The sequence below is a fragment of the Neofelis nebulosa genome, chromosome 9, assembly GCF_028018385.1.
Source record: "Neofelis nebulosa isolate mNeoNeb1 chromosome 9, mNeoNeb1.pri, whole genome shotgun sequence".
NCBI classification, from domain to species: Eukaryota; Metazoa; Chordata; class Mammalia; order Carnivora; family Felidae; genus Neofelis; species Neofelis nebulosa.
The window spans coordinates 877,152-898,149 of record NC_080790.1 but is presented as its reverse complement, the minus strand read 5'-3'; the positions used below and the strand labels follow the sequence as shown (position 1 = coordinate 898,149).

At 64.1% G+C, this 20,998-nt stretch overlaps 1 protein-coding gene and 1 long non-coding RNA gene across 2 annotated transcripts in view; both read right to left on the bottom strand.

Moving 5' to 3' along the window:
* Positions 1 to 1,649: 1,649 nt before the first annotated feature.
* On the bottom strand, positions 1,650 to 3,128 carry LOC131484279 (uncharacterized). Its single transcript, XR_009248129.1, has 2 exons — positions 3,015 to 3,128; positions 1,650 to 2,061 (listed from the first exon to the last, which is right to left on the bottom strand). It is a non-coding gene; the product is annotated as an uncharacterized LOC131484279 (long non-coding RNA).
* A 5,105-nt stretch (positions 3,129 to 8,233) lies between these two features.
* TPO (thyroid peroxidase) overlaps positions 8,234 to 20,998 on the bottom strand; it is a 38,285-nt gene continuing 25,520 nt past the window's right edge. Inside the window, exons 8-14 of the mRNA XM_058682380.1 lie at positions 18,993 to 19,251; positions 18,238 to 18,408; positions 16,842 to 17,079; positions 16,241 to 16,449; positions 15,434 to 15,604; positions 11,994 to 12,125; positions 8,234 to 8,354 (exon numbers count right to left, since the gene is read on the bottom strand). Of these exons, the coding sequence (XP_058538363.1) occupies positions 8,251 to 8,354; positions 11,994 to 12,125; positions 15,434 to 15,604; positions 16,241 to 16,449; positions 16,842 to 17,079; positions 18,238 to 18,408; positions 18,993 to 19,251 (1,284 nt within the window). The 3' untranslated portion in view covers positions 8,234 to 8,250. The remainder of the gene's footprint in view (positions 8,355 to 11,993; positions 12,126 to 15,433; positions 15,605 to 16,240; positions 16,450 to 16,841; positions 17,080 to 18,237; positions 18,409 to 18,992; positions 19,252 to 20,998) is intronic.

Below are 20,998 nucleotides of genomic sequence, written 5' to 3'. Positions count from 1 at the left end.
CCCCCCGTGCGCTATAACCCTCAGGGCCCAGGTCTGGAAGGAAGTGGGGCCCCTGGCCCCCCCCCCCCCATCCACCCGTGGCACTGGTGTCCCTGCAGGGCTCACCCCAACGTCGACGGGCAGGAAAACGGAGGCTCCCGTAATGCAGACACTCCCTGTCCCCTAAGGAATGTGCTGCCCTGGGTCGCCTTCGGCGGCCCCCACCCGGCCCCTCCCTAGACGATTAGCTCCATCCGTGCCTGAGCCCAACAGGCTCTTCCAACCCCGGGGCTAAGGTGCTGGGTGCCTGTTGGAAAAAAGCAGCCGGGGTAGGTTGCGTTCCCCACGGCACCCAGCAGGCAGAGCCATCGGCCAAGGAGAACGGGGCATTGGTGGGAAAAGTGCTCCAGGCCCTGTCACGAAGCCTAGTCCTGCCCCACGGGGGGCCCTGGTCGGCGGTGAGGCTCGCCCGGGACGGACGTGTGCACCGGAAGGGCCAGTGAGGGGTCGTCGGACCGAGAGCCGTCGGGACCGCGTGAGCTGGGCTCGTCCTTCGGGCTCGTTACTTGTTCATCAGCACCGCCTACGAGGCCGGCCCCACACGCACAGGCCCCGAGGGGGAAAGCCCAAAACAAGAGCCTGGAGCGGAGGCCGCGCACGAGTCGCGCTGTTGGCGGCTGACTGGGACCCTGAGGGGCAGCGGACTGTCCATCTGTGTCCACCCATCTCCTTACAGAAACCGCTCGGAGTCAGAACCTGTCCGGAAGGCTCCGTCCACAGGCCGGGGAGCACGCGGTGTGCAATGTTTGTGGGTCCACTAGCCCCCCACGTCTGATGGTGAGGGAGCTCTGGCCGGGGTGCTTGACTGTGGCTGAATCGTCGTCATTAGCTTCATATTAACAGCAATGAGAGTCTGGGGACACAGGAAGACCCAGCACCCGTGGGGAATGACAGGATCTGCGGGTTCCGAACGCCAGGGCCGCAGACGTTCGGCAGTTTCCTTGCCGTGTCCTCCTTCCCGGTGCGTCGTGAAGAGGTGTCCAGGAGTGTGTCCCTCAGTCACTAACTCCCCAGGTTCCCGGGCAGGTGCGTCTGTGCTCTTCCCATCTCCCGGCTGGGCCCAGGGGGACTGGCCACCGTGGAGGGACCCAGGTTGCTGCTTGGTCGCTCGGGTGTGGAAAAGCAGGGCGATGACAATAGCTGCTTTGTGGGGATGACGGGTCCCCCGACGCCAGCAGGTCCGGGGCCTTAGAGGGCATCCAGGCTGTTGCCTGAGTGAGGGGAGCTGGGGGCAGGCAGCATGTGTCCAGAGTGGGGCCGGGCCCCAGGACACTGTGCCATCGACCCCTCGGGGGTGAGACAGACCCCGAGAGTTGCCCTGCTTCCAGGCCCACCCGGAGGAGGGCAGCCGGGAGAGGACACAGGCACGAAGGCCACCTGGGCACAGGACACTGGAAAAACGCACAAGCAGGAAACAGGTGCGCGGGCAGGCAGCAGGGTGGAAGGAAGAAGACAGCAGCCAGGATGAGAGCAGGGGAGACGATGCCTGAACGCGGTGGACACGGCGCCTCCCCGTCTGTCCGGCTGGACGAAGGGGCTGGTGAATCCCCGTCCGGGAGCCCCAGGAGGAGCCGGCAGGCAGGCTCACACACACGCACAGCCAGACGGTCGTCAGGGGAGGATTTATTTGTCCGCCCTTGACTGTCACTGGACCACAGGCCAGACGGGCCCTGATGTGGAAAACAGCCTCGGGAGTGACTTGGGGAACACGAAACCGTTTTGAAGCCTCGAATGCCCCGGTCAGTAAACTGCAGTCTACTGTCTTGTGTCCCATCCCCATCCCACAAAGGGGCAGCACACGTGTGTGTGACACACGGCTCTGAGTGTTCAGAAGCAGCTCGCTTCCTGCAGGACGGAAAGGCCCGGGCCGTGTCGTTTCCAGGGTGCCCTTCTGCCCCAGATGCCCCGAGACGGCCGTGCGCTCCCAGGAATCAGCCGGAAGCAAGTTCTCACGCGGGGTTTCCAAGCAGGCGCCTGTGGTTACTACCGGCAGAGGAAGGTCCGCGATCCATAGGCCGGGTCCTGTGGGAGACAAGTCACACTGAGCACACGGACAGACGGGGGACCCGCGTCGGCCCTCGGGTCTCGGCCGGGCTAATTAGGGGCCCAGGTGTGCAGGGAGCATCTCCAGGGACAGGACAGCAGGCTCTTGCAAGGGCCCGCCGACCGCCTAGGTCTGACAGGTGCAGGGGTGCGAAGTGAGTTTTTAAAAAGTCTTATTTATGTTTATGCAATCTCTACACCCAATGTGGGGCTCGACCTCATGACCCGAGATCAAGATTCGCACACTCTTCTGACCGAGCCGGACGCCCCTAGAAGTGACTTTTTAATGCATCTGTTGAGGTCACACGTACAGAGTAAAAACAGTAAAAAACAAGTCTAGATGCTACTTACAGCTATTCCATTTTTTTAAAAAGTACATTTAGGGGCACCTGGGGGGCTCAGTCAGTTAAGCGTCCGACTTGTGCTGAGGTCATGATCTCGCAGTCCGTGAGTTCAGGCCCCACATTGGGCTCTGTGCAGACAGCTCAGAGCCAGGAGCCCGCTTCGGATTCTGTGTCTCCCTCTCTCTCTGCTCCTCCCCCACTCACGCTCTGTCTCTCTCTCTTTCAAAAATGAACAAACATTAAAACATTTTTTAAAAGTGCGTGTAGAAGTCAACGTTTCCTTTCAGCTCCTGTTCTTGGCGGCGTCTTGAGCCAGTACCTGGGGTGAACGCCCGCCGTCAGGCCTCAGTTGGCACAACAAAAGCGTTTCACGGCTTCCACTCTGGCTCACTCGTTCTAATTTGTCCTCGCTTTTTAAAAAGTAGGTTAACGTTTCACTAGTTCACATTCTCCTGTAAATGCGGTTTGTGGGAGAAAACACACAGGCAGGTGCAGAATGGGGAGGACCGGGCGCTGTGGGGAGCACCTCCTGGTCGGAACGGAAACACCTGCCACGCGGGGACCCACGATCGCCCGGTGTGCACCCACCTGCCCCGCGCCCCGAGTGCAGGCACCAGGCTGCGCCCCCGTTTCCAGGGATGTTCCAGGACCCGGCGGGCAGGCTCCTCCTGTCTGCACGATGGGCAGTGAGGATTTGCGGCCCGTGTGTGTCCTGTGGACAAGCACACACTGGTTACGACTGTCATTCCTCACAGGGACCCCAAGGGCCCGCCCCACACGCCGTGCTGCCACCGTGACTGGAGGGAGTGTTGGAGCACCGGGGAGCCCCCCTCAACCCCGACCTCTCAGGGGAGGAGCCTGGCGGCATTACTGCGACGAGAACGTTCTTGCACAGCATGGCCTGTACTGTCCTCGGTCAGACAAGGGACGTCAGGAGGCCACAGAGCGGGGCCAGCGCCAGCCCTGCGGCCGCAGCCACCACACCCGAGCCTGGTGCTGCCACCCCTATCTGACGGCACTTTTAATTCGTGCAGAAACGCGTTCAGAAACTCACAATCCGTACGTGGAAAACTGGGATTGCGGGCAAGACCCCCACTCCCACTGACGTTACAATTCTCACGCTCACTGAGGACGCTCTGCGTTTGAACGTGACCGTCTCCGACACGCTGCGTGTGCCTCTCCTGCTGGGGCCAGTCCCGGCCGTGGCCCCCCCCCCCCCCCTCACAAAGCAGGGGCGTCCCCAGTGTGGGACACAACACCCTCCCCAGCAGCCAGGGGCACAGGGGTCACAAGGAAACTAGGAAATGCCGCGGGACAAATGGACATGAGCACAGGACGCACTGGGCCCTCAGGCACAGAGGTGGCCCGAGGAGGAGGGGCCGGTCCCAGTGATGCGCGTCTACGTGGATATGAAGAAAGACGTCAGCTGAGCCACCTTGGTTTGCAGCCTGGGGCACCGGGAAAGGAAGGACCGGTGTCGGCTGAGAGGCAGAAGGACCAGAGACCTGGGCAGACGAGTCTCACAGGCTGTGTGCCTCAACCTCCCCTCCCCCACCACCTCCGCCTCTGCCCGTGGCCCAGCTCTCCCGCCGGGTGGGTGCCCCAGGGGCGTGGGCATGTCCGCCACGGATCTGGGACAGCACAGCACGTGGCCACCACTTGCCAGGAGGGGCCGTGCTCTCTGGAGCCCTCTCTCTGGGATGTGTGGCTGCAGGCGTGGGACAGCCCCCTGTCCGAACCGCACGTCCCACGGAGACAGGCCCGCTCCCAGAGACACCCTCTCGCCGGCACCTGCCCCGGGCCCCCGGGCGTTCCGCCTCCCCGTTCGCCAGCCTTCCGTTTGTGTCCTGTGTTTATCCTGCCATTTCCACTGGAGCTCCGGTCCCACAATCCATTTCTGCCTAACGGCACTGGGCATGCGGGCAGCCGTGAGGGCCTCAAGGGACAAGGCGGTGGTGGGTTCGGTTCACACGGTCCTTTCGTTAGAAGGTCGCTGCGGTCACCTCAGAGTGGGAACATGCGTGTGCACGCATGTGCAGAACACTCACACCCCCCGATGGCCGCACACAGGCCACCACACCAACTCCCTTCGTCAGACCTCATGTTCTCGGAACGAGTAGTTTCACAGACAGGTTTTCAGGGAAAGAAAAACAGAATTTTCTGCGGACAGAGCATTAGAGCGGACTGTTTCCCTTTCCATCCTCCTTTTTGTTTGTCACGGAATTATGATTCCAACGCGTTCCGTAAGGAGCGAGCGGGAAGCTGGCTCATGGGTCCTGCTCCCGGGACGTGGGGACAGACGGGACTGGTGAGGCGGCGGGAGGTGGGTGCGGGCTCTCAGGGAGCCGGCTGTGTGGAGAGACAGGAGCGTGAGGCTGTGAACGCGGCTTTCCGAGCCCAGCCTCCTCCTGTGGCGGGCGGGTCACCAGGACCTGAGCGAGAGTGTGGGGAGTGTCGACCATCCGGGAGGAAGGAAGTGTCGCTGATGGTGAGTCAGTGAGGACTCAGCAGGACATTCGGACACGTCCTCCACCCGCCAGCTGTGCCCGGCGCATGGGAGCCCGTCACTCCTGCGGTCACTTATGACGTCTCCAGGACTCAGGACATGACAGCAACAAGCCTTGGGGGGACCACCCTCCCTGGGGTAGCGTGGGTGAAGGCGTCTGGTCTCCTGGAAGGAAAGCTCTGGGAAGCCGGCTGGGCACTTGTTCCCGCTGGGTCCCCTGTGCCCGGACTGCAGAGGGCCCAGGGGAGCGCGGGACAGAGAGGGAGCCTCGGATTCGGCCCCTGGCCCGGCTGGAGCGGAGGCAAGGAGGCCCCGTGCCTACACCCTCTGGGAAGTCACTGAATTTGCTCCGTGGGGAGCAGAGGCCAAGACGGGAGGACAGGCGTCCCAGGCACGTGGCCAGCCGCCACGCGCGACACTCGCTCAAACCACGCAGCATGCTGGAGGGCGCCAGGCGAGGCCACCCAGCCTGGCGGCGGGGGTTGGGCGGGAAGCAGGGGCCCAGGTGCCAGGCGATTGTGGATCGTGCACACAGAGCCGTCCGTGTGGGCACAGCCGGACTCTCCCTCTCCCCCCGCTGAGTGCCCGCTAACCAGATGTCCCAGGAGGGCTGCCCACCAGGAGCTGAGCCCCCTCCCTCTGTTCCCTGTGTGGGTTCAAATCCAGAGGACAAACTCCCCCTTTCCAAGCCTCCCCCACTCACAGGGAGGACCGAAAACTGGGAAAATTCAAGCTGTTGACCAAAGCAGTTTCAGGTAAAAGGTGAAAGGCCTTCGGGGCGTGGAGGGGAGTGGACCCCGCAAGTGGAAAGGGCGCTTCTGGGCGTGGCAGGTCTGCACCCCCTCGTGGCCCAGGGTGTGGCTGCCTGGTCCACACGGCGACCCCGGCCGCGGTCTGAGCCCGTTTCCTGCGTGAACTGCCGTCCTGTTTGCAAGTCAGCATCCGCCTCGAGCCACTCGGCCGAGTGATCTCAGGTGTTCTCCCGGCTGCAGTCGGCCGTCAGGCTCGGGGGATGCTTCCCCCCAGACTTCCCCGGAAAGGTGTTCGTGGGGCCGATGGCTCTCAGTTTCTTGGTGTGGGGGCTACAGGCGTAACCCAGTGACCAGGGCCGGTGTCTTAACGGCGATGTTCGCAAACACAAAATCGCACGTTCGCGCTCGATTACGGAACGTCGGCCGCTTGCCGCATGACACTTGGCAGGTCGGGAGCGGCGCCCAGCCCGTCTGGCGGTGTTTGCTGACGGGCCCTCGAGTTTCTACTGCTCCGCTGACTTAGCGGCTTGCTGCGGGGGTACTGACGCCAGCGTCCGCGCCTCTAAGAGCAAGTGATTCTCACAACAGGTTCCCGCCCCCGCTGTCCTACACCTGGAGACGCTCCGTGAACCCGACTCCAGGGACTCCCCGCCAGGTAAGCGGGGGGTGGGGGGCGGTGAGCGGTCCATGACCAGTCAGAACAGCCCTGAGGGTGCGACCACAGTCGGGCCAGAGTCAACTAGGAGGAGGCAGGGGCAGGAGGACAGGCCCCGGCCCCACGCAGCCCCCCGGGTTCCCGTGGCTACTCCACGGCCGACCAGCCTGGACAAGTGACACATTCCGGAAACGGACAGACCGACACTATCATACGAGTTTCTGGGGCTTCAGTAACAACCGTGCCGCGGCCTGGGGACTGGGCAACGGGAATCTGTTCTCTCCCTGTTCTGCAGTGTAGACACCCGAGGTCATAATGTCGGCAGGGCTGGTGAGGGACCATGCGCTCCAACCTCTGGAGAGGCTGGAGAGCCTTGGCTTGTAGACGCCCCGATCTCTGCCCTCGTCTCCACCCGGCCTCTCTCTGTGTGCGTCCTTGTCCCCATCCCCCTTCTGTGAGGACGGCAGTCCTGCTGGGTTGGGACCACCCACTGCAGCATGACCTCATCTCAACTAGTTTCATCCACAGCCACCCCGCTTCCACATGTGGTCACGTTCCAAGACACCGGAGGTCGGGTCTTCAGCGTGTGACCCCGGGGGACGCACGTCAGCCTATGACAAAGACTCAGGTGACCGACAGAGAAGTTAGACGAGGTAGCAGCTAAATTTACCGGCCCGCGTGACCCGTGATGTCTGGGTCTTCCTGTTCACGGTGACCCGAAGGAATCCCTCGCGGTATCGTCTGAACCACGGCAAACGTTAGTTCTGTCGGACGTTACGAATCTGCTGCAAAGCGTGTCCTTTAAAAACCACTTACCAGACACACAGTGGACTCTTCAGGGACAGAAGTCGAGGCACAGGTGGTCTTGGAGCTTAAAGGATATGGTGCCGGGTCTACCAGAGCATCTCAGCGGGGGGATGGGCGGAGGGGGGCCGTCACACTAGGGGGGACTTCACCTCAGCTGCTCGGGACAGAAGCAGGGCTGTGGCTGGCCTTGGTCGGTGACACCCGTGGAGCACAGCAGTGGCCTCACAACGGTGACACCTGTCTGCCGTGGCTATGAGGTTTGGCTGTTTAAAACCTGCTTCTGCAGGGTGTAGGAACACGGGGAGATGTCCCTCTTCAGGTCAGGGGCAGGCGTCTCTGAACGTGTCGGGACGTGGCGGGAGCCACGGAGGCGCCGACGCGTGGAGGTCACCGCATCGCTGGAAGACGGGAGGGACGCAGAGCAACGCGGGAGCCGCGGGGGCCATGGGGCGAGGCCTCGGGGGCCACAGGGCGAGCGGCAGGAGGGACAGACCGCGGGAGGCAGTGGTGGACGAGGTGCGGCAGACGCGGGTGTGGAGGGGGCGGCCAGACGGCACGAACAACGGCTTCGTGCATTCTACGCACGTGAGAAACTTCAGCAAGAGTCTGAGCTTGACTCCTGAGAGCTGCTAGTGAGAGCGGCTCAGGGGCGCGGACTCGTCCGCCGCACAGATGCCCAGATCTGCCTCTGAGGCCCCACCACGCTGCCAGGTTTGGCGTAAAAGTCCAACTTCCCAATTCCCAACTTCCCAGGAGTCGGCCCTGGAGCGGCGGATGTGGCTGAAGACGGGACCCTTGTTGTCTGAGAAACCAGGGGCAGGGGGCGAATCTCGGCTCCTGAGAGAGCATCCTGCAACCTTGTAAGGTTCCCAGAACCCCAGCCCCGGGGTCTCCGCCCACAGATACCTGATTCCCGGGGCGTGAGGGCCATTGTCCCGCTTTCCTTGTTTGAAGCGTCATCAAGAACCAGGAAGTCTAATGCTTTGTACAGAACAGCTCTGGGGACGGAAGGGCTTGGGGCACTGACCCTCTACCCTGGCCCCTGAAACACAGCAGCCTTGCCCGCGGGGAGGAAATGGCCTCCTTCGGCGGAAGAGCGGGGACTTACCACCTGCAAACCACCGTCCAGGTGAGGCCTGCCAGGCCGCCGACGAGCAGGGCACCCAGCGCCACGGAGACCCAGGACGCCTTGGGGAGCCTCCCGGAGTCTGAGGAGAAGGAGCGGGTTAGCGAGCCGGCCTGCCAAGCGTGCGGCCGGTGTGCCCGGGAGCCCGAGCCCACCCTGGTCCCGAGGGGGCCCGCCTCTGCTCGTGACGGCATGGTGCACCTGGGGGCACAAATCTGCCCGAAGCAGCCATTTCCACAGACGGGCTCCCCCCGATGTGAGGTGCAGGGAGAGCTGGGGAGAGCGCAGGGGCGCCTGCCCTTTTCCAGGAAACAGGCCCTCCCGCCAGGACCGACAGGCAGAGACGTGTGAGCCCCGTGGAGAGGTGCTGGGGACCCCGCGTGCTCGTGCTGCACTCACAGAGGGGCCCAGCGGGCAGGTGGGGGGAGGTGCAATGTGACGCCACGAGCTCGAGCCCTCGGCGCCCCTTCTCGCAGAAGCAGGTGGAGGCTGAACTCCGTTCCGTGGTCGGAGCCCCGAGGGGGAGCCGTGGGGCCCCGACACAGCAGGCGCCCCAGCTACGGGCTGGCTGTTCATTCAGCAAAGAAACTGAGCAGGGTTGATGGGTGCAGACCGGAAGGGGCCGTGGCTGGACGGGGGTGAGGAGGGGGCTGCAAGGAGTCACCGGGGACGCGCAGGGCTCGGTGACGGGACTCGGGAAGTGCCCGGCCCACACCTGACTTCCACCTCCCCATCCCAGAAGCGGGGAGAGAACAGGTGGCCTCTCCAGACCCGTCGCCTCCCGGGTCTCACCACCTGCCCGGGATGCGCCTGCCGGGGGGAGAGGGTGCCGGCGTCTCTGCCCGTCCCCCGCCGGCTCCTGTGTGGGAGCAGGTCCTGTGCCTACGTGTGGGTCATCCCAGGTCTGCTGGGCTCCGTGCCGGCCAAGCAGACACACAGGACCTGTGACTCTCCGATCCCACTGATTTTTCTAAAATGGCCGAGAATGGACTTCCCAGACGCATCCACCGTGGTCTGTGGCCTGTCACCCTGCGTCGAGCCAGCTCCTGTGTGGGAGGGGCCCCGCCCCACCTGCCTGATGTCCACCCGGCCTCGCCACTGTCCCCAGCCTCAGCGCGGCTGCACGCAGATGGGCCTAAAGAGGTAACTGAGGTCGAACGAGGTCGTGAGGCCGGGCCCCAATCCCGTTGACGGGCGTCCTGTGAGGAAGGGACATCAGGACGCAGACAGCACAGGGAACCAGGTGAGGACCCGGGAGGAGATGCCACCCACGGGCCCGCCGGGGACGGCCCTGCCCACACCCGGATCCCCGACTCAGCCCCCAGGACGGGTGACAGGTCTGCGGTCCGGCCCAGCCCGTGTGTGTTGGATGTCGGGGCCACCAGGCAAGCGAGCACAGGGCCCCCCCGTCCCAGGGCTCCGAGCAAAGCAACCCCAGAGCTAGCTGAGCACGACCGGGTTCCAGACGCCGTCCCAGGATCCGTGCGGCTGCCGCGGGGTCTCCTCTCACCTACCCTGATGCGGGGAAAGCCCGCACGCGCGTGCGGCCATTAACGATCGTGCACAAAACGCACCAACAGAAGGGCCCTTTGCCCACAACGTGAGCGTGCCCGGTGGCCCAGCTCTCCCGTGGCACCTGGGGTCTCTCAGCCTGTACGTGGTCGTGGACACCAGTGGGCAGTGGGTGTGGCGCAGGGAGCGGGGGGGGGGCCGCGTCACGGGGAGGCGAGGGGGGAGCCTCTGGTAGACGGACGTCTGCACTCTGTCCCCACCCACCCAGGACGGGGTAACAACGCCGAGTGACCCAGGTGAGAGTCCGTCTTTCCTGATACCGGCCCCCGCCTCACCGAACACGTGCGCACGTGGGGTCCTTCCGCCTGAGAGCACACCCTCTGGGACAGGATCGTTCAGAGAGGCTGGTGGGGGGGCATCCGGAGCAGACAGCTCCTAGCGTGCTGGAGGCAGTCACAGCGGGTCACGTGGGCACACACACACACCCGGCCACGACAGCAGCGGGACGCGTCCCCGTGGGCAGGGCCCAGGCCCGGTGCCCGCGCCACAGTAAGACCTGCCACGTGGATGTGGCTGTCGGGGACGGAGATCCCTCAGGGTGGCGTGACGGGGGTGTCTCCCGTGGGGGGCCCCCCCTCGCCTTGAAAGCGGGGTGCCGGGGCCCCAGAGCGTAGGGACTGGATTTTCCCTGCACCTGCCCCTGACGCCCTCCAGCAGCTGACGCCCCGCCTGCCGCTTCCGGGCCCGGTGAGGCTCCCCGGCGGGACCACGCGGTCGGCCGGGCACGTGCGACCAGCGCTCTGCACGGGCGGCGTGTGGGGGCGGGACTGGCTCCTGTCCAGGGGGCCCTTCGAGTCACAGCTTCTCAGAACCGTCCACGGGGCCTCGACCCGCCCGCCCGCACTCAGCCCCTCAGTCGGCCCTCATGACCGGAAACCGTGAGCGCGCCCGCCGCTCTCAGCGAACACACGGGCGCCAGGATGGGCGTCTTGGTCCCAAAGCTGGCCGGGCCCCTGCACCGCCCACCTGCGGAGCGCCCTAGGCTCCCTGCACATCCCTGTCCCTCGTCCCTCGCGTCCGCCTCTGGTCGCAACACCCACGTCCTGCCGCCACCTCGGCCTGGCCCACGGCAGCCGTCTCCTGCGGCGCAGGTGTGAGAAGGCGTCCCGCCCTCCGACACGGGGACATAAGGGGACAAGGGCCTGCTCCGCGTTGCTCTCACCGCCTCTCCTGTCCCCCCTCCTCCCAATCATCCCCACTGTCTTGCCCCAGGGCCTTGGCACCCGCAGTGCTTTTCCACCCCTCACCTCCGCCTGCACCCCGCTGTGACAGAGACGCTCCCTGAACCCCTGGGCAGGCCAGTGTCCTCACGGACATACCTGCACGCCACGTGCCCCTTTGTGGCACTTACCACGAGGGCGGGCTCTACGCGGCTTGTGAGACTGTGGGTTCGTGCCTTGCTCCCCTACAGGACTCTGACCCCTCACAAGCCGGGGACGTCAGGGTCCCGCCACCCCGCCACCCCTGTGCCTCATGTGGGCGCCCGGGTGGTGCCTGCTGCATGCACTCGGGGACAAGGGTGCCGCCTGGAGTCTGTCTGGAGTGAGGGGCCCCTCCCGGCCCCACACTCGCTGCTTCTGCAGGAATCCCCCAGCCTGACCACGCCCTCCGGCTGCTTCCCCTCCCCCACAGCCCGCACTGTGTGGCCGGGCGTCTTTGCAGTTGGGCTCCGTCGGCCTGGTGCCCCACCCCCACCAGAACAAAACCTGTCCCTGCAGATTCTCCTTCACGGGGGCGAGGCGCCAAGTTAGGAACCTGGATCTGCAACCGAGTGGCTGTGTGACCCCCAGCAAGTCACTGGACCTCTCTGTTCCGTACTGAGAATGAAACGTGGTGCCAGCCTCACAGCGGAAGCTCCCGGGAGAGGAGGGACGGTGCCCCCACACTGGAGAGGACAGGAAGGTGTCCCCAGTGCCGGAGAGGACGGGGCGGTGCCCCCACGCTACCTCGCCCTTCACGAGTGTCGTGTCTTTCCCGCAGCCAAGCTGAGGTCGGAACTGGCTGGTCCCCGCTCCCACCCAGAGTCACGGACGCGGCACAGGGAGCACACACAGGACGTCACGGGACACGCATCTGGGAGGATGACCCTGCGGGCCTCTGGAAGGTGCACTGCAGACGCGCTCGGGACGCAGGCGGAGGGTGGACTCACCTACACACGTTGTTCTGTCCTCCCCCAGCACGTACGGGTCTGTGCACTCACACCGGAAGCTGCCCTTGGTGTTCCGGCACCGGGCCGACGGGTGGCAGGGGGGCTGTGCCACGTCTTCACACTCGTTCACGTCTGCACAAAGCACACGGAGCTCAGGCGCCGTCTCCTCCCCCGGCTCCCTGTGGCGTCCCCTCCCCAGCTCCGGTCCTCACCCTGGGCGCAACGCAGGCCCCCCAGACTGCTGCCTAGAGGATACGAGAACCCCTAGTGCCCTGTGGGGCGTGTCCCTCTCGGGGGAGCCTCTGTGGGAGCACCTGCTCTCTTCTCGTCCACCTGTGAGGTCAGCTCAACAGCCGGTCGGCCACTCTGTGACCACGCTGCCCGGCACGACCAGGCCGTGTGGTGGGCGTGCGGGGCGGGGTTGTTCCTGACACGGAGGTCGAGGGTGCGGGCTCCCCCCAGCTGGGCTCTTCCCATGTGTAAACGGGTGTAATTATGCACATCCAAGGGGCCAGGGGTCAGGGCTGCGGTGTGCATCTCGAGGGACATGTTTGCCCAGGTCGGGGACCCGCACCTTCTGCTCTCCCTGCCCCAGGGAAGCCACGGAACGTGTGGGACAGACCCACACTGGTCTCAGGCTTGCCTAGTCCTAGATTCCTGGACCGTTACCTGCCCGGGTGCGTCTCCCCCTCCCGAGCTCAGGGTGCTGACCCGGGGCTCCCTGTCCAGTAGACACAGGAGCCACGGTTCGTATTCATGGATCACACACCCTCTGGGCAACAACAGAGCAAAGAGCCACAGACACCCCGCGTTTTGTCCACTTTGATTCCCGACTTCGAAGCCCTCACGAGAGTCTCATTGCAGTTAATTTCTAGGCTCGCTTTTTCCACCAGCCTTTCGTGTGGATGGGCCGGTGGAAAAGTAGGGCTGAGTGGCGAGGAGAGTGCGTGTCTCGTCTGACCCGGGCACCGCATCCTCAGGAAAGCCTTTCTTTCCTCCCTGCAGCCGTGGCCGCCGTGGTTCACTGAGGACAGAGGTGGCTCTGACGTTCACATCAGTTCACCCCACGAGGAAAAGCACTCTCTGCACTGTGTTCAAAGGCTGTTTTTTCCTTGACTTAGAAACTCACAGTGCAGGGCACAGATCAGGTGAAAAACACCACGTACAGAAATAGCACATTTCTACCACTGGCTGCACCGCGTCGAGTTTTCCGGAATTTGTTTAAAGATGTTGTATCTTAATCGTTAACGCAGGAGGACAAAACACAGGTCGTGTAAATAAAAGGTTAACACCCTCTCCTTCCTCGTCCGGTCTCACTGTGCCAAGTTTGAAACCGAGATTAATGAGTCGTCGTCTTCACGAAGGCATTGGAAGTATTTACAAACAGGCTCCTCTCGCCCCAAGCGGGTTCCCACTGTGCAGCTGCTGCGTGATGTGCATCTCACCTGGTGAATCTGTGGACAGTATCTCACGTCAGTGGACACACTGCTAATTTATTCAGCACGAGTGTTCCCGGTGTGGATGCACCAAAATCCAACCCACCGGCTCTGGACTCGCTATGTTGGTAACGCTGGGCATCTGCCTGTGCTTTCGTTGTGCCTGTGACTAACCGGAACGGAGAAGCCACGGAGACAGGTGACCCCCCTCGGTCAGGTCGCCTCTGCAAACGCGGAGTCACAGAAGCCCTTGGTTTGGGGGCAGATGACAAAGCTACTGAGGCGGCCCAGGCAGGGTGAGCGGGGGCGCGGGCCAGTGGGGGGCAGGATCATTAGACCGGGAGCAGGCTTCTCAGAGCCGCCCCGCCCGACCAGGGTCTTGGTATCCGGGCAGGTAAGTCCAGACTCAGGAGCTCTGGGCGCCCGGGGGCGACCGTGAGCCAGGAATTGTGTCCACACGGCGGGCCACGCCCCCCGAAGGCTGCCGGGTTCACCCCACCGGGGTTCAGAACCGAGTGACATTCACTGCTAGGGGTCAGCATGAGCCAGGCATGCGCCGGGCAGACGGCTGATTAAGGAAGAAGAAACACCCGATGGGTGTGAGGCGGGACATCAGGAATAGAGCTCTGGGGTCACGAGGGCTAAAATCCGCCTGAATCCACACGTAAAACGTCTAGGTATTTAGGCAAAAAGGGTGTAACCCACGGCCGTGGGTTCCTGTGAACCTCGAGGGCAAAGCTCTGGCTTCCCCCCCGACCACGTCCAATGAGGCGCGGGGTGTCCTCCAGCCTCGCCGCTCACGCCCTGCTCGTGCAAATCTGGGCACGGGGGTTTTCCGGTCCAGCCCTGGGCCTGGCGATACGCTCCCCCGAGCCGGCAGGGTCTCACCTGGTTGCTCCTGTTCTGGCGACTGCTCCTCAGGGCTCTCCCTGGACACGACTCTGGGGCCAGCCACCGGGCCCCTCCGGGGACCCCGACCCGTCCCAGATCGCAGCCCCTCCCAGACCCTGGCCCTCGCCAAGCAGGTGCACAGGACCGCACAGCAGCCCGGCCTTGGCGCTCACGGTCTCCGTCAGTCTCTCTTGTGTGACCACCGCAGCCCTCCGGAACAAGACACCGCTGGCCTCCGAGACCGGAACCGCATCTTCGTCACCAAGGTAAAACGTCCGCAACGTGAACCACTTCTAGCTGAGCATTTCCGTGGCCGTAAGCTCGCTCTCGCGGCCTCCATCCACCTCCAGAATGCTTTCCTCTTCCTGAACTGAAACACCTGCGTGGCTGTACCCCTGTGCCCGCTGGGCCGTCAGCAGCTCCTAACAAGCAGCCCGCGTGCGGCTCCCTGCCTGTCACCAGGCTCCTCCCAGGGCAGTCGTGGCCAAGGTCGTGGGCCAATGAGTGGAGCCTGCGTGCCTCCGGCATCACTTCCCCGGCCGCTGCAGCCCGGTGGGGTGCACGCACAGTTTGTGGGTCACTTCTCAGCCAGCGGGCCTGCGGTCACCAAGAGTCCCCGGCTTCAGGGACCCACACACAGGCATCCGCTGCAGACGGCCATTCTGCCCGCTCCTCCGCAGGGCCGCTCGGGGACCCTCACCTGCGCTTGCGCCCCTCCCCCCGCACCGCTGCCAGCAGCCAGGCTGGACGAACGGATGGGAGGTGACCTGGGGGCGCCCACATGCCCAGGTGCGCAAGCTGGGCGACAAGTGTGTCCCAGGGCGTTCCGAGAGGAGGCACCTCCCTCCTTCAAGTTTCACTCGAGAATGTGGCTCTAGAACCTTCTCCCGTGAGTCATTGACTTGTCCCTAATACCCGCGTGCCGATGTGACGGTCGCGACGCATCTAGAAAGCGGTCCACGAGGGCACCCCCCACCCAGGAGACGCTTTATTTCCCTGCCACCTGGGAGGGTCGTTACGCTCAGAGGCGCCTTTCCAGAAGCCACACTTGTGCTTACTCCCGGTCTGACGGGCACAGATTTGGGGGTGAGGCGGGGGCTGAGGAGCACTGACCTCTGCACACGGGGGGCTGGAAGCGCCCGCCCCGGGGGGAGCAGGCCACCTGCTCCGGGCCGTGCAGCCGAAACCCGTGGTGGCAGGAAAACACCAGCACGCGCTGCCCGGGCTCGCCGCACAGCGCCCAGTCCCCGTTGTCCACTCCGCCCTGGAGGCCACACGGGTCACCTGCACAGGGACAGAAGGCGGGTGCCCTCAGCGCTCACTGCCGGCTCCGCCCCGCCTCCGCCCGCCACTCGGACCCCACGTCCCATGGGATGGTCCAGCCGCGCACGACCAGGAGCACTGGCTTCAGAGCCAAGCCCACCCGCCTCAGGACGCCGGCTCTGGGCCAGGTCCCCCCCCAGGCTCTGCTGCCCCTCGACACGCTGCTCCCTGGTCACCAGACACAGCGATGGCGTCCAGGACGCTGTGCCCACACCTTCCTCCTGCATCAACCCCTCCCTGGGAGGCCTACCCAGCCTTCCTGTCCCCTGGCGCCTCTCAGGGCTCTCACCTCCTGCCTCCTCCTCACCCCCTCACCCCTCACCCCCCTGACCCCCCTCACCTCCCACCTTCCAGCCAGAGACATTTCTGCCACAGCCCAGCGGGCCATGCAGCTTCTTGGCACTGGGCAGAGCTCTGCAGACGGCACCACTGAGGCCCAGCGGACACTTGTGCCCCCGAGGCCCATGCGCTCACCTGTCTGCCTGCCCACCCCGACTCGAGGGTCCCATGTGCAGCTCACGTGTGGGGCGCCCACCTCCCCCATCCTTGCAAATAATGCATGTGCCACGACAGAAGTTAAGAAGGGCTTTATGTCACCTTGAGGAAGGACCTCCCTCCACGCATCCAGGTTCAGGCCTGGAATGTTCTCGCACGACTCAAAGTCCCTCGGGAATCTTCCGACCAGGAAGGCGTCAGGGGGCACGCTGGGGAGACCCGTGTTGTCACAGATGACCCGGGACAGGGAATGCCTGGCCAGCTGGTGCCGCTGGGCCTCCGTGAACACCCCGCTGCTCTCCCACCAGAACCTGCGCGAGAGGAGAGGGCCTGGGACCGGGCGGCCGTTGCGGTCCGCGTGCTTCCAGACTCCTCATGCCCGCCATGCCAGGCCCAGAACCAGGACCCTCGGGGTCCTCGCGGGGCCCGAGCCGAGGCTGAGCCTTCAGAGGGCGCCCTCGCGGGCCTGTGCCTCAGGCCCGGGTTAGCGTCCGTCTGCCCCACTGGGCAGACGTGTCAGAGAACACCCCACGGCGGGCTTCCGGTGCCAGAAACACGCGCTCTCCACGCGAAACCTGCTCACACGTGAGGCCGGGCGGTTGGGACGCATCCACAGCAGCTCACAGGGTGCTGGCCTGCATGAGCCCCGTCTGGGGTGACCCGGGGCCGCCTCCCGCACGAGGGCCCGGTCGGGTGCACCCACCGGTCTCCGTCCCTCAGGGCCTTCATCTGTCTCCCGATGAGGCAGGCGAACAGCGGCCCCGTGCGCGCCCGGGGGAGGAAGGTCTCCGCCAAGCCGCCCAGCCAGACGTCGATGTTGTCCGGGTGACCATACAGGTCCATCATCCGGCCCGCGATGCTGGCGTTGGCAGTGGCCGTGCGCAGGTGGGCGTGGGTCTCCAGTGCGGGCAGGCCGCAGAACCGCCTCCACGCGTTGTAGCCTGCAGGGGGAGGGGCTGTAGCGTCCGCCCCGCCTGCCTCACCGCAGCCACCGCTCACCGGTCCTGTCCAGGACGCCTGGCTACAGAGAACCCACCCCACCACCCGACGTGCCGGAATGTTCCGGCACCGACGTCGGGGCCTTCCTGAAGGGTTAGTTCATAAACCCAGCGGGAGGCACAACAATGCCAGACCCCAGACGCCACGTTTTACCGTGATCATAACTCACCTCCCCGGCCTTTGAGGGGGAGGTAAGAGGGGACACGTGTGGGGGGCTCTGAGCAGGCAGGCCTGGTTTCCCACGGCCGGTCTGTGAGTCCCCAACACACGCAGAGAGGGGACACGTGAGGCGTAGCCCCTGACCCGGAGGGGCTCCCCAGGCACCAGGGGAGGCGTGTCTACACACAGAGACTGGGTGGCAGGCGGCAGGGGCCTCGTGTGGCTACCAAAGGCTGGCCAGACAGCCCAACTGTGGGCACCCCAGAGGAAAGGCCATGGAGGGCATCCCAGAGGGTCTCAGGGCTGGGGCGGCGAGGGTTGGGACAGGTAAGGGTGACGGGGCCTGAGTGGGCACGGCAGGTGGGGGTGGGGAGCTAGGAGCCTCCCGGGAAGAGGGTTCCCACCCACACAGTGGCCAGGGAATCAGACTGCTGGGGTGAGACGGCCTGGAGGCAGCAGAAGGCTGTGTGCTGATTGGGACGGTGACAGGGAGGGGGCGGGCAGGACAGCCGCCTCTGACTCCCCTGGAGCTGTGCCTCGTGTGGGCTGCTGGGAGGCCAGACCATCTCCCTCTTCCTCTTTTTAAACCCCCTGCTCCTGACCCACTGGGAGGCCCCGGGCGCCCTGCGGGCCTGCCCTCTGAGCAAGCTGAATGAGCTCCCAGTGGATGAATGAGGGTACCTGGAAAGCCCATTTCTTAGAGACTGAACAAAGGTTGGCAACGCATTTACTTCTGAGAAGACAGGCCCAGGTGGGAGGTGAGCCAGGGAGGAGCCCGGGGAAGTGAGTCTGGGGAGGTGAGCCCAAGGAGGAACCCAGGGAAGAGCCCAAGGAGAGTCGGGGGAGGAGCCTGGGGAAATGAGTCTGAGGAGGTGAGCCCAAGGAAGAGCCCAGGGAGGAGCCCAACGAGGAGCCCGGGGAGGAGCCGGGAGCAGGCAGACCTGGCAGGCCGTGGTCCCGGCCCCGCTGCAGGTTGATGGACGCCAGGTCCAGCATGCCCGAGCTCCCCAGCACGAACAGCCTCTCTGTCAGCTCCTCGTTCATCAGCTGGTCCTGTACCTGCAGCTTGGCTGGTCTCGAGAGAAGGCCCCTCACGAGGGGGTCCAAACCGCCTGTAAAATACACGGAAGAGGCCGAGATTGTCTCATGAGTCCTGGGAAAACCACGGCATCTCCGATGGCCAGCTCTGCTTGTCCTTAACGGATGAGCCCTTCTCGAATTCCCTTCACATGACTCCGAGGGCTTCCCAGTACTGCTTGGGTTCTGCCGTGTGGGTGGGTCGGCACCTGGCCGGGCCCCCCAGGGGACTGACTGGTGAGCGTAGAGGGCAGGCTGCAGGCCCAAAGGGGACCCAGAGAAGGAACCGGCAGTCCTGACGTTCTCACGTTGTGCACCAGTGAGGACGGTGTTACTTGTAACGAACGTGTGCTAACGAGGTTTCTACACGAGCTTTGAAACACTAGGTGGAGGGGGGCTGCACCTCAGGTGGCCACCCTGCGGACTCTGAAGAGCTTCAGAATCCGGGAGGAGGTTTTCTGATGAGCGGTCGAGCCTTTAAAAAGCTTCGAGGTGTTGACTTTCCCCATAAAGGCCGATAACCACACAGAATTCGGCCAAATGTGCTAGGAGCGGAAAGCCTGCCGTCACCACGGGTTTGTGGGCGCTTGTGCTGGGGAGCCTGCGGGAGGGGGCGCACCTTCCTTGAGGACCCTCCAGGGGCTGAAGAAGGCGTCCTGCAGCCGCAGCGGGGGGAGCGCGGGGTGCTCCCGGAAGCTAGCGTCCAGCCGCCGCACCAGCGGGTGCACCGTGGCGTGGCCAAAGCGGAAGGCGGCCGTGGAAAACACGTTGGACACGGTGGGGTCCACGGTGGGGTCATAGCCCTCATAGGGGCCCACGTGCTGCTGGAAGGCCTCGGGGCCCAGGACTTTGGGGATGTAGTCTCGCATGGTGATGATCTACGGAGAAGGGAAAACAGGAGTTTCTGAGCGGGGCGCCTCCAGCAGGGCCCGGGGGCCAGACCGGGGCCACGTCCAGAGACAGGGGAGGACTTCCTCCTGCACATGCCCGGGGGCAGAGGTGTTCCAGGAGGGACGTGCCATCCAGGCAAGGGAACAGGTAACCAGCTGAACGGATGCGAGTAGCGACCTCACAGCTCTGGCATTTACGGGACGGGGCGCGTGTCAGCGACATCCCCAGACACCCCGCAGGGAAGGCCACACAAAACGTGGCTGCACACCACGCAGACACCGGGGCTGTGGCACTGCACCACGCTTCACCCATGGGCACTCCGGCGACGCCTGAACTCAGAGCGCAAGTCAGAAGTCCAGGCGTTTTGCGGAACCTGAGACCAGAGGCTCAGGATTCAGAGCCGGGAGTTCGAATCCCACCTCCTCCTTCTTAGTTGTGCTACTCTGGGAGGGCCGGGGGCCTCTCTGGACCGGCTTCCTTATCTGGAGAACCTCTTTCGTGGAGTTTCCGTGAGAACAGGAAACAGCCATGGTTTTCTGTGCTGGGTGTGCGGTGTGGTGTCCACGTGGCAGACACGTTACTTACAGAGAGGGTCCGGGGCGCTGCTGGACTCCCTGCCCGGAAGCGGGAAGGAAATGGCGCGCAAGACGAGGGCTACGTGGGATTGAAGGGCTCTCGCCGGTTAAAATTTAGGCCGAGAGAAACACCCTGTCACTCCTTCCCCCCCTGAATTGTGTCTGTCAGGTCGTTAGTTCGTTGTAACAGAAGCACGAAGGCAAGGGGCCGGCAGGGGTCGCCACAGGAGCCGAACCCGTGTGTGGGTTTTGTAAATGAGGCCTCGTCCTAATTTGGTCCAACCTGGAAGATGCATCGCTCTGTCTAAGGGGACAGGACTGACGCGGCCTGTGACCCTCCCCAGGTGCCCTTCATGATCACGGGACCCAGCGGAGAGACAGGTGCAGCCCCCTGATGGACCAGGTCTCAGCTCACCCTGCCCTGCAGTAAGGCCTCAAAGTGACTTCTCCACAAGGTTTTTGTTTGTTTGTTCTACACCTGTAGGTTCCCCTGTGGGAGCCCCTTCCTCGACCTGGGGCAGGGCACACGCCCCCCCACCCTGCACAGGGCTGTCTGTCCCGGGGCTGAGGGGCCGCCAGGACGCAGCCCATGCCCCTGCAAGGGTTTTACCAACTCTTTCAATGCAACCTATCAGTATTTTAAGGTTTCCAAGGCATTTGTAAAAACCCCGAAGAAAAGCTATTGACTGAAGAAAACAGAAGGAAATTTGAAAGTGAAATGTGAGCCTCAGAAATGTTGTAACGTCCTGGGCAGCCGCAGGGAGGGGCTCCGGGGTGATGGGCGGGGCTCTGCTTCGTTCTTGCCCTTGGACCTGGACCCCTGCTCATACGGGACAGCTGGGAAACACACCGTCTGTCCCCGCGGAGCGTGCGTTCGGGGAAGGGGCACAGACACGACACGACACAGAAAACAAGGGGACACGCGCCATGGCAGAGCGGGGGCCGGGACGCCCCCGACGGGACCCTGTCTGAGAACTGCTAGACCGCGCCTGCGTCGGAGGCCACTTTGTTCAAGGTGAGAGCGTGTCTGACGTGCTGTTTGACTTTGCCATAAGACGGTGGCGGGTTTCCGGGTCACATTACATTGCCGTCCCCCAAATCTGCCTAAACGCCCCTTCACAGGCCCTACGTGGTTATCACTTCTTTTATTTCGCCGACT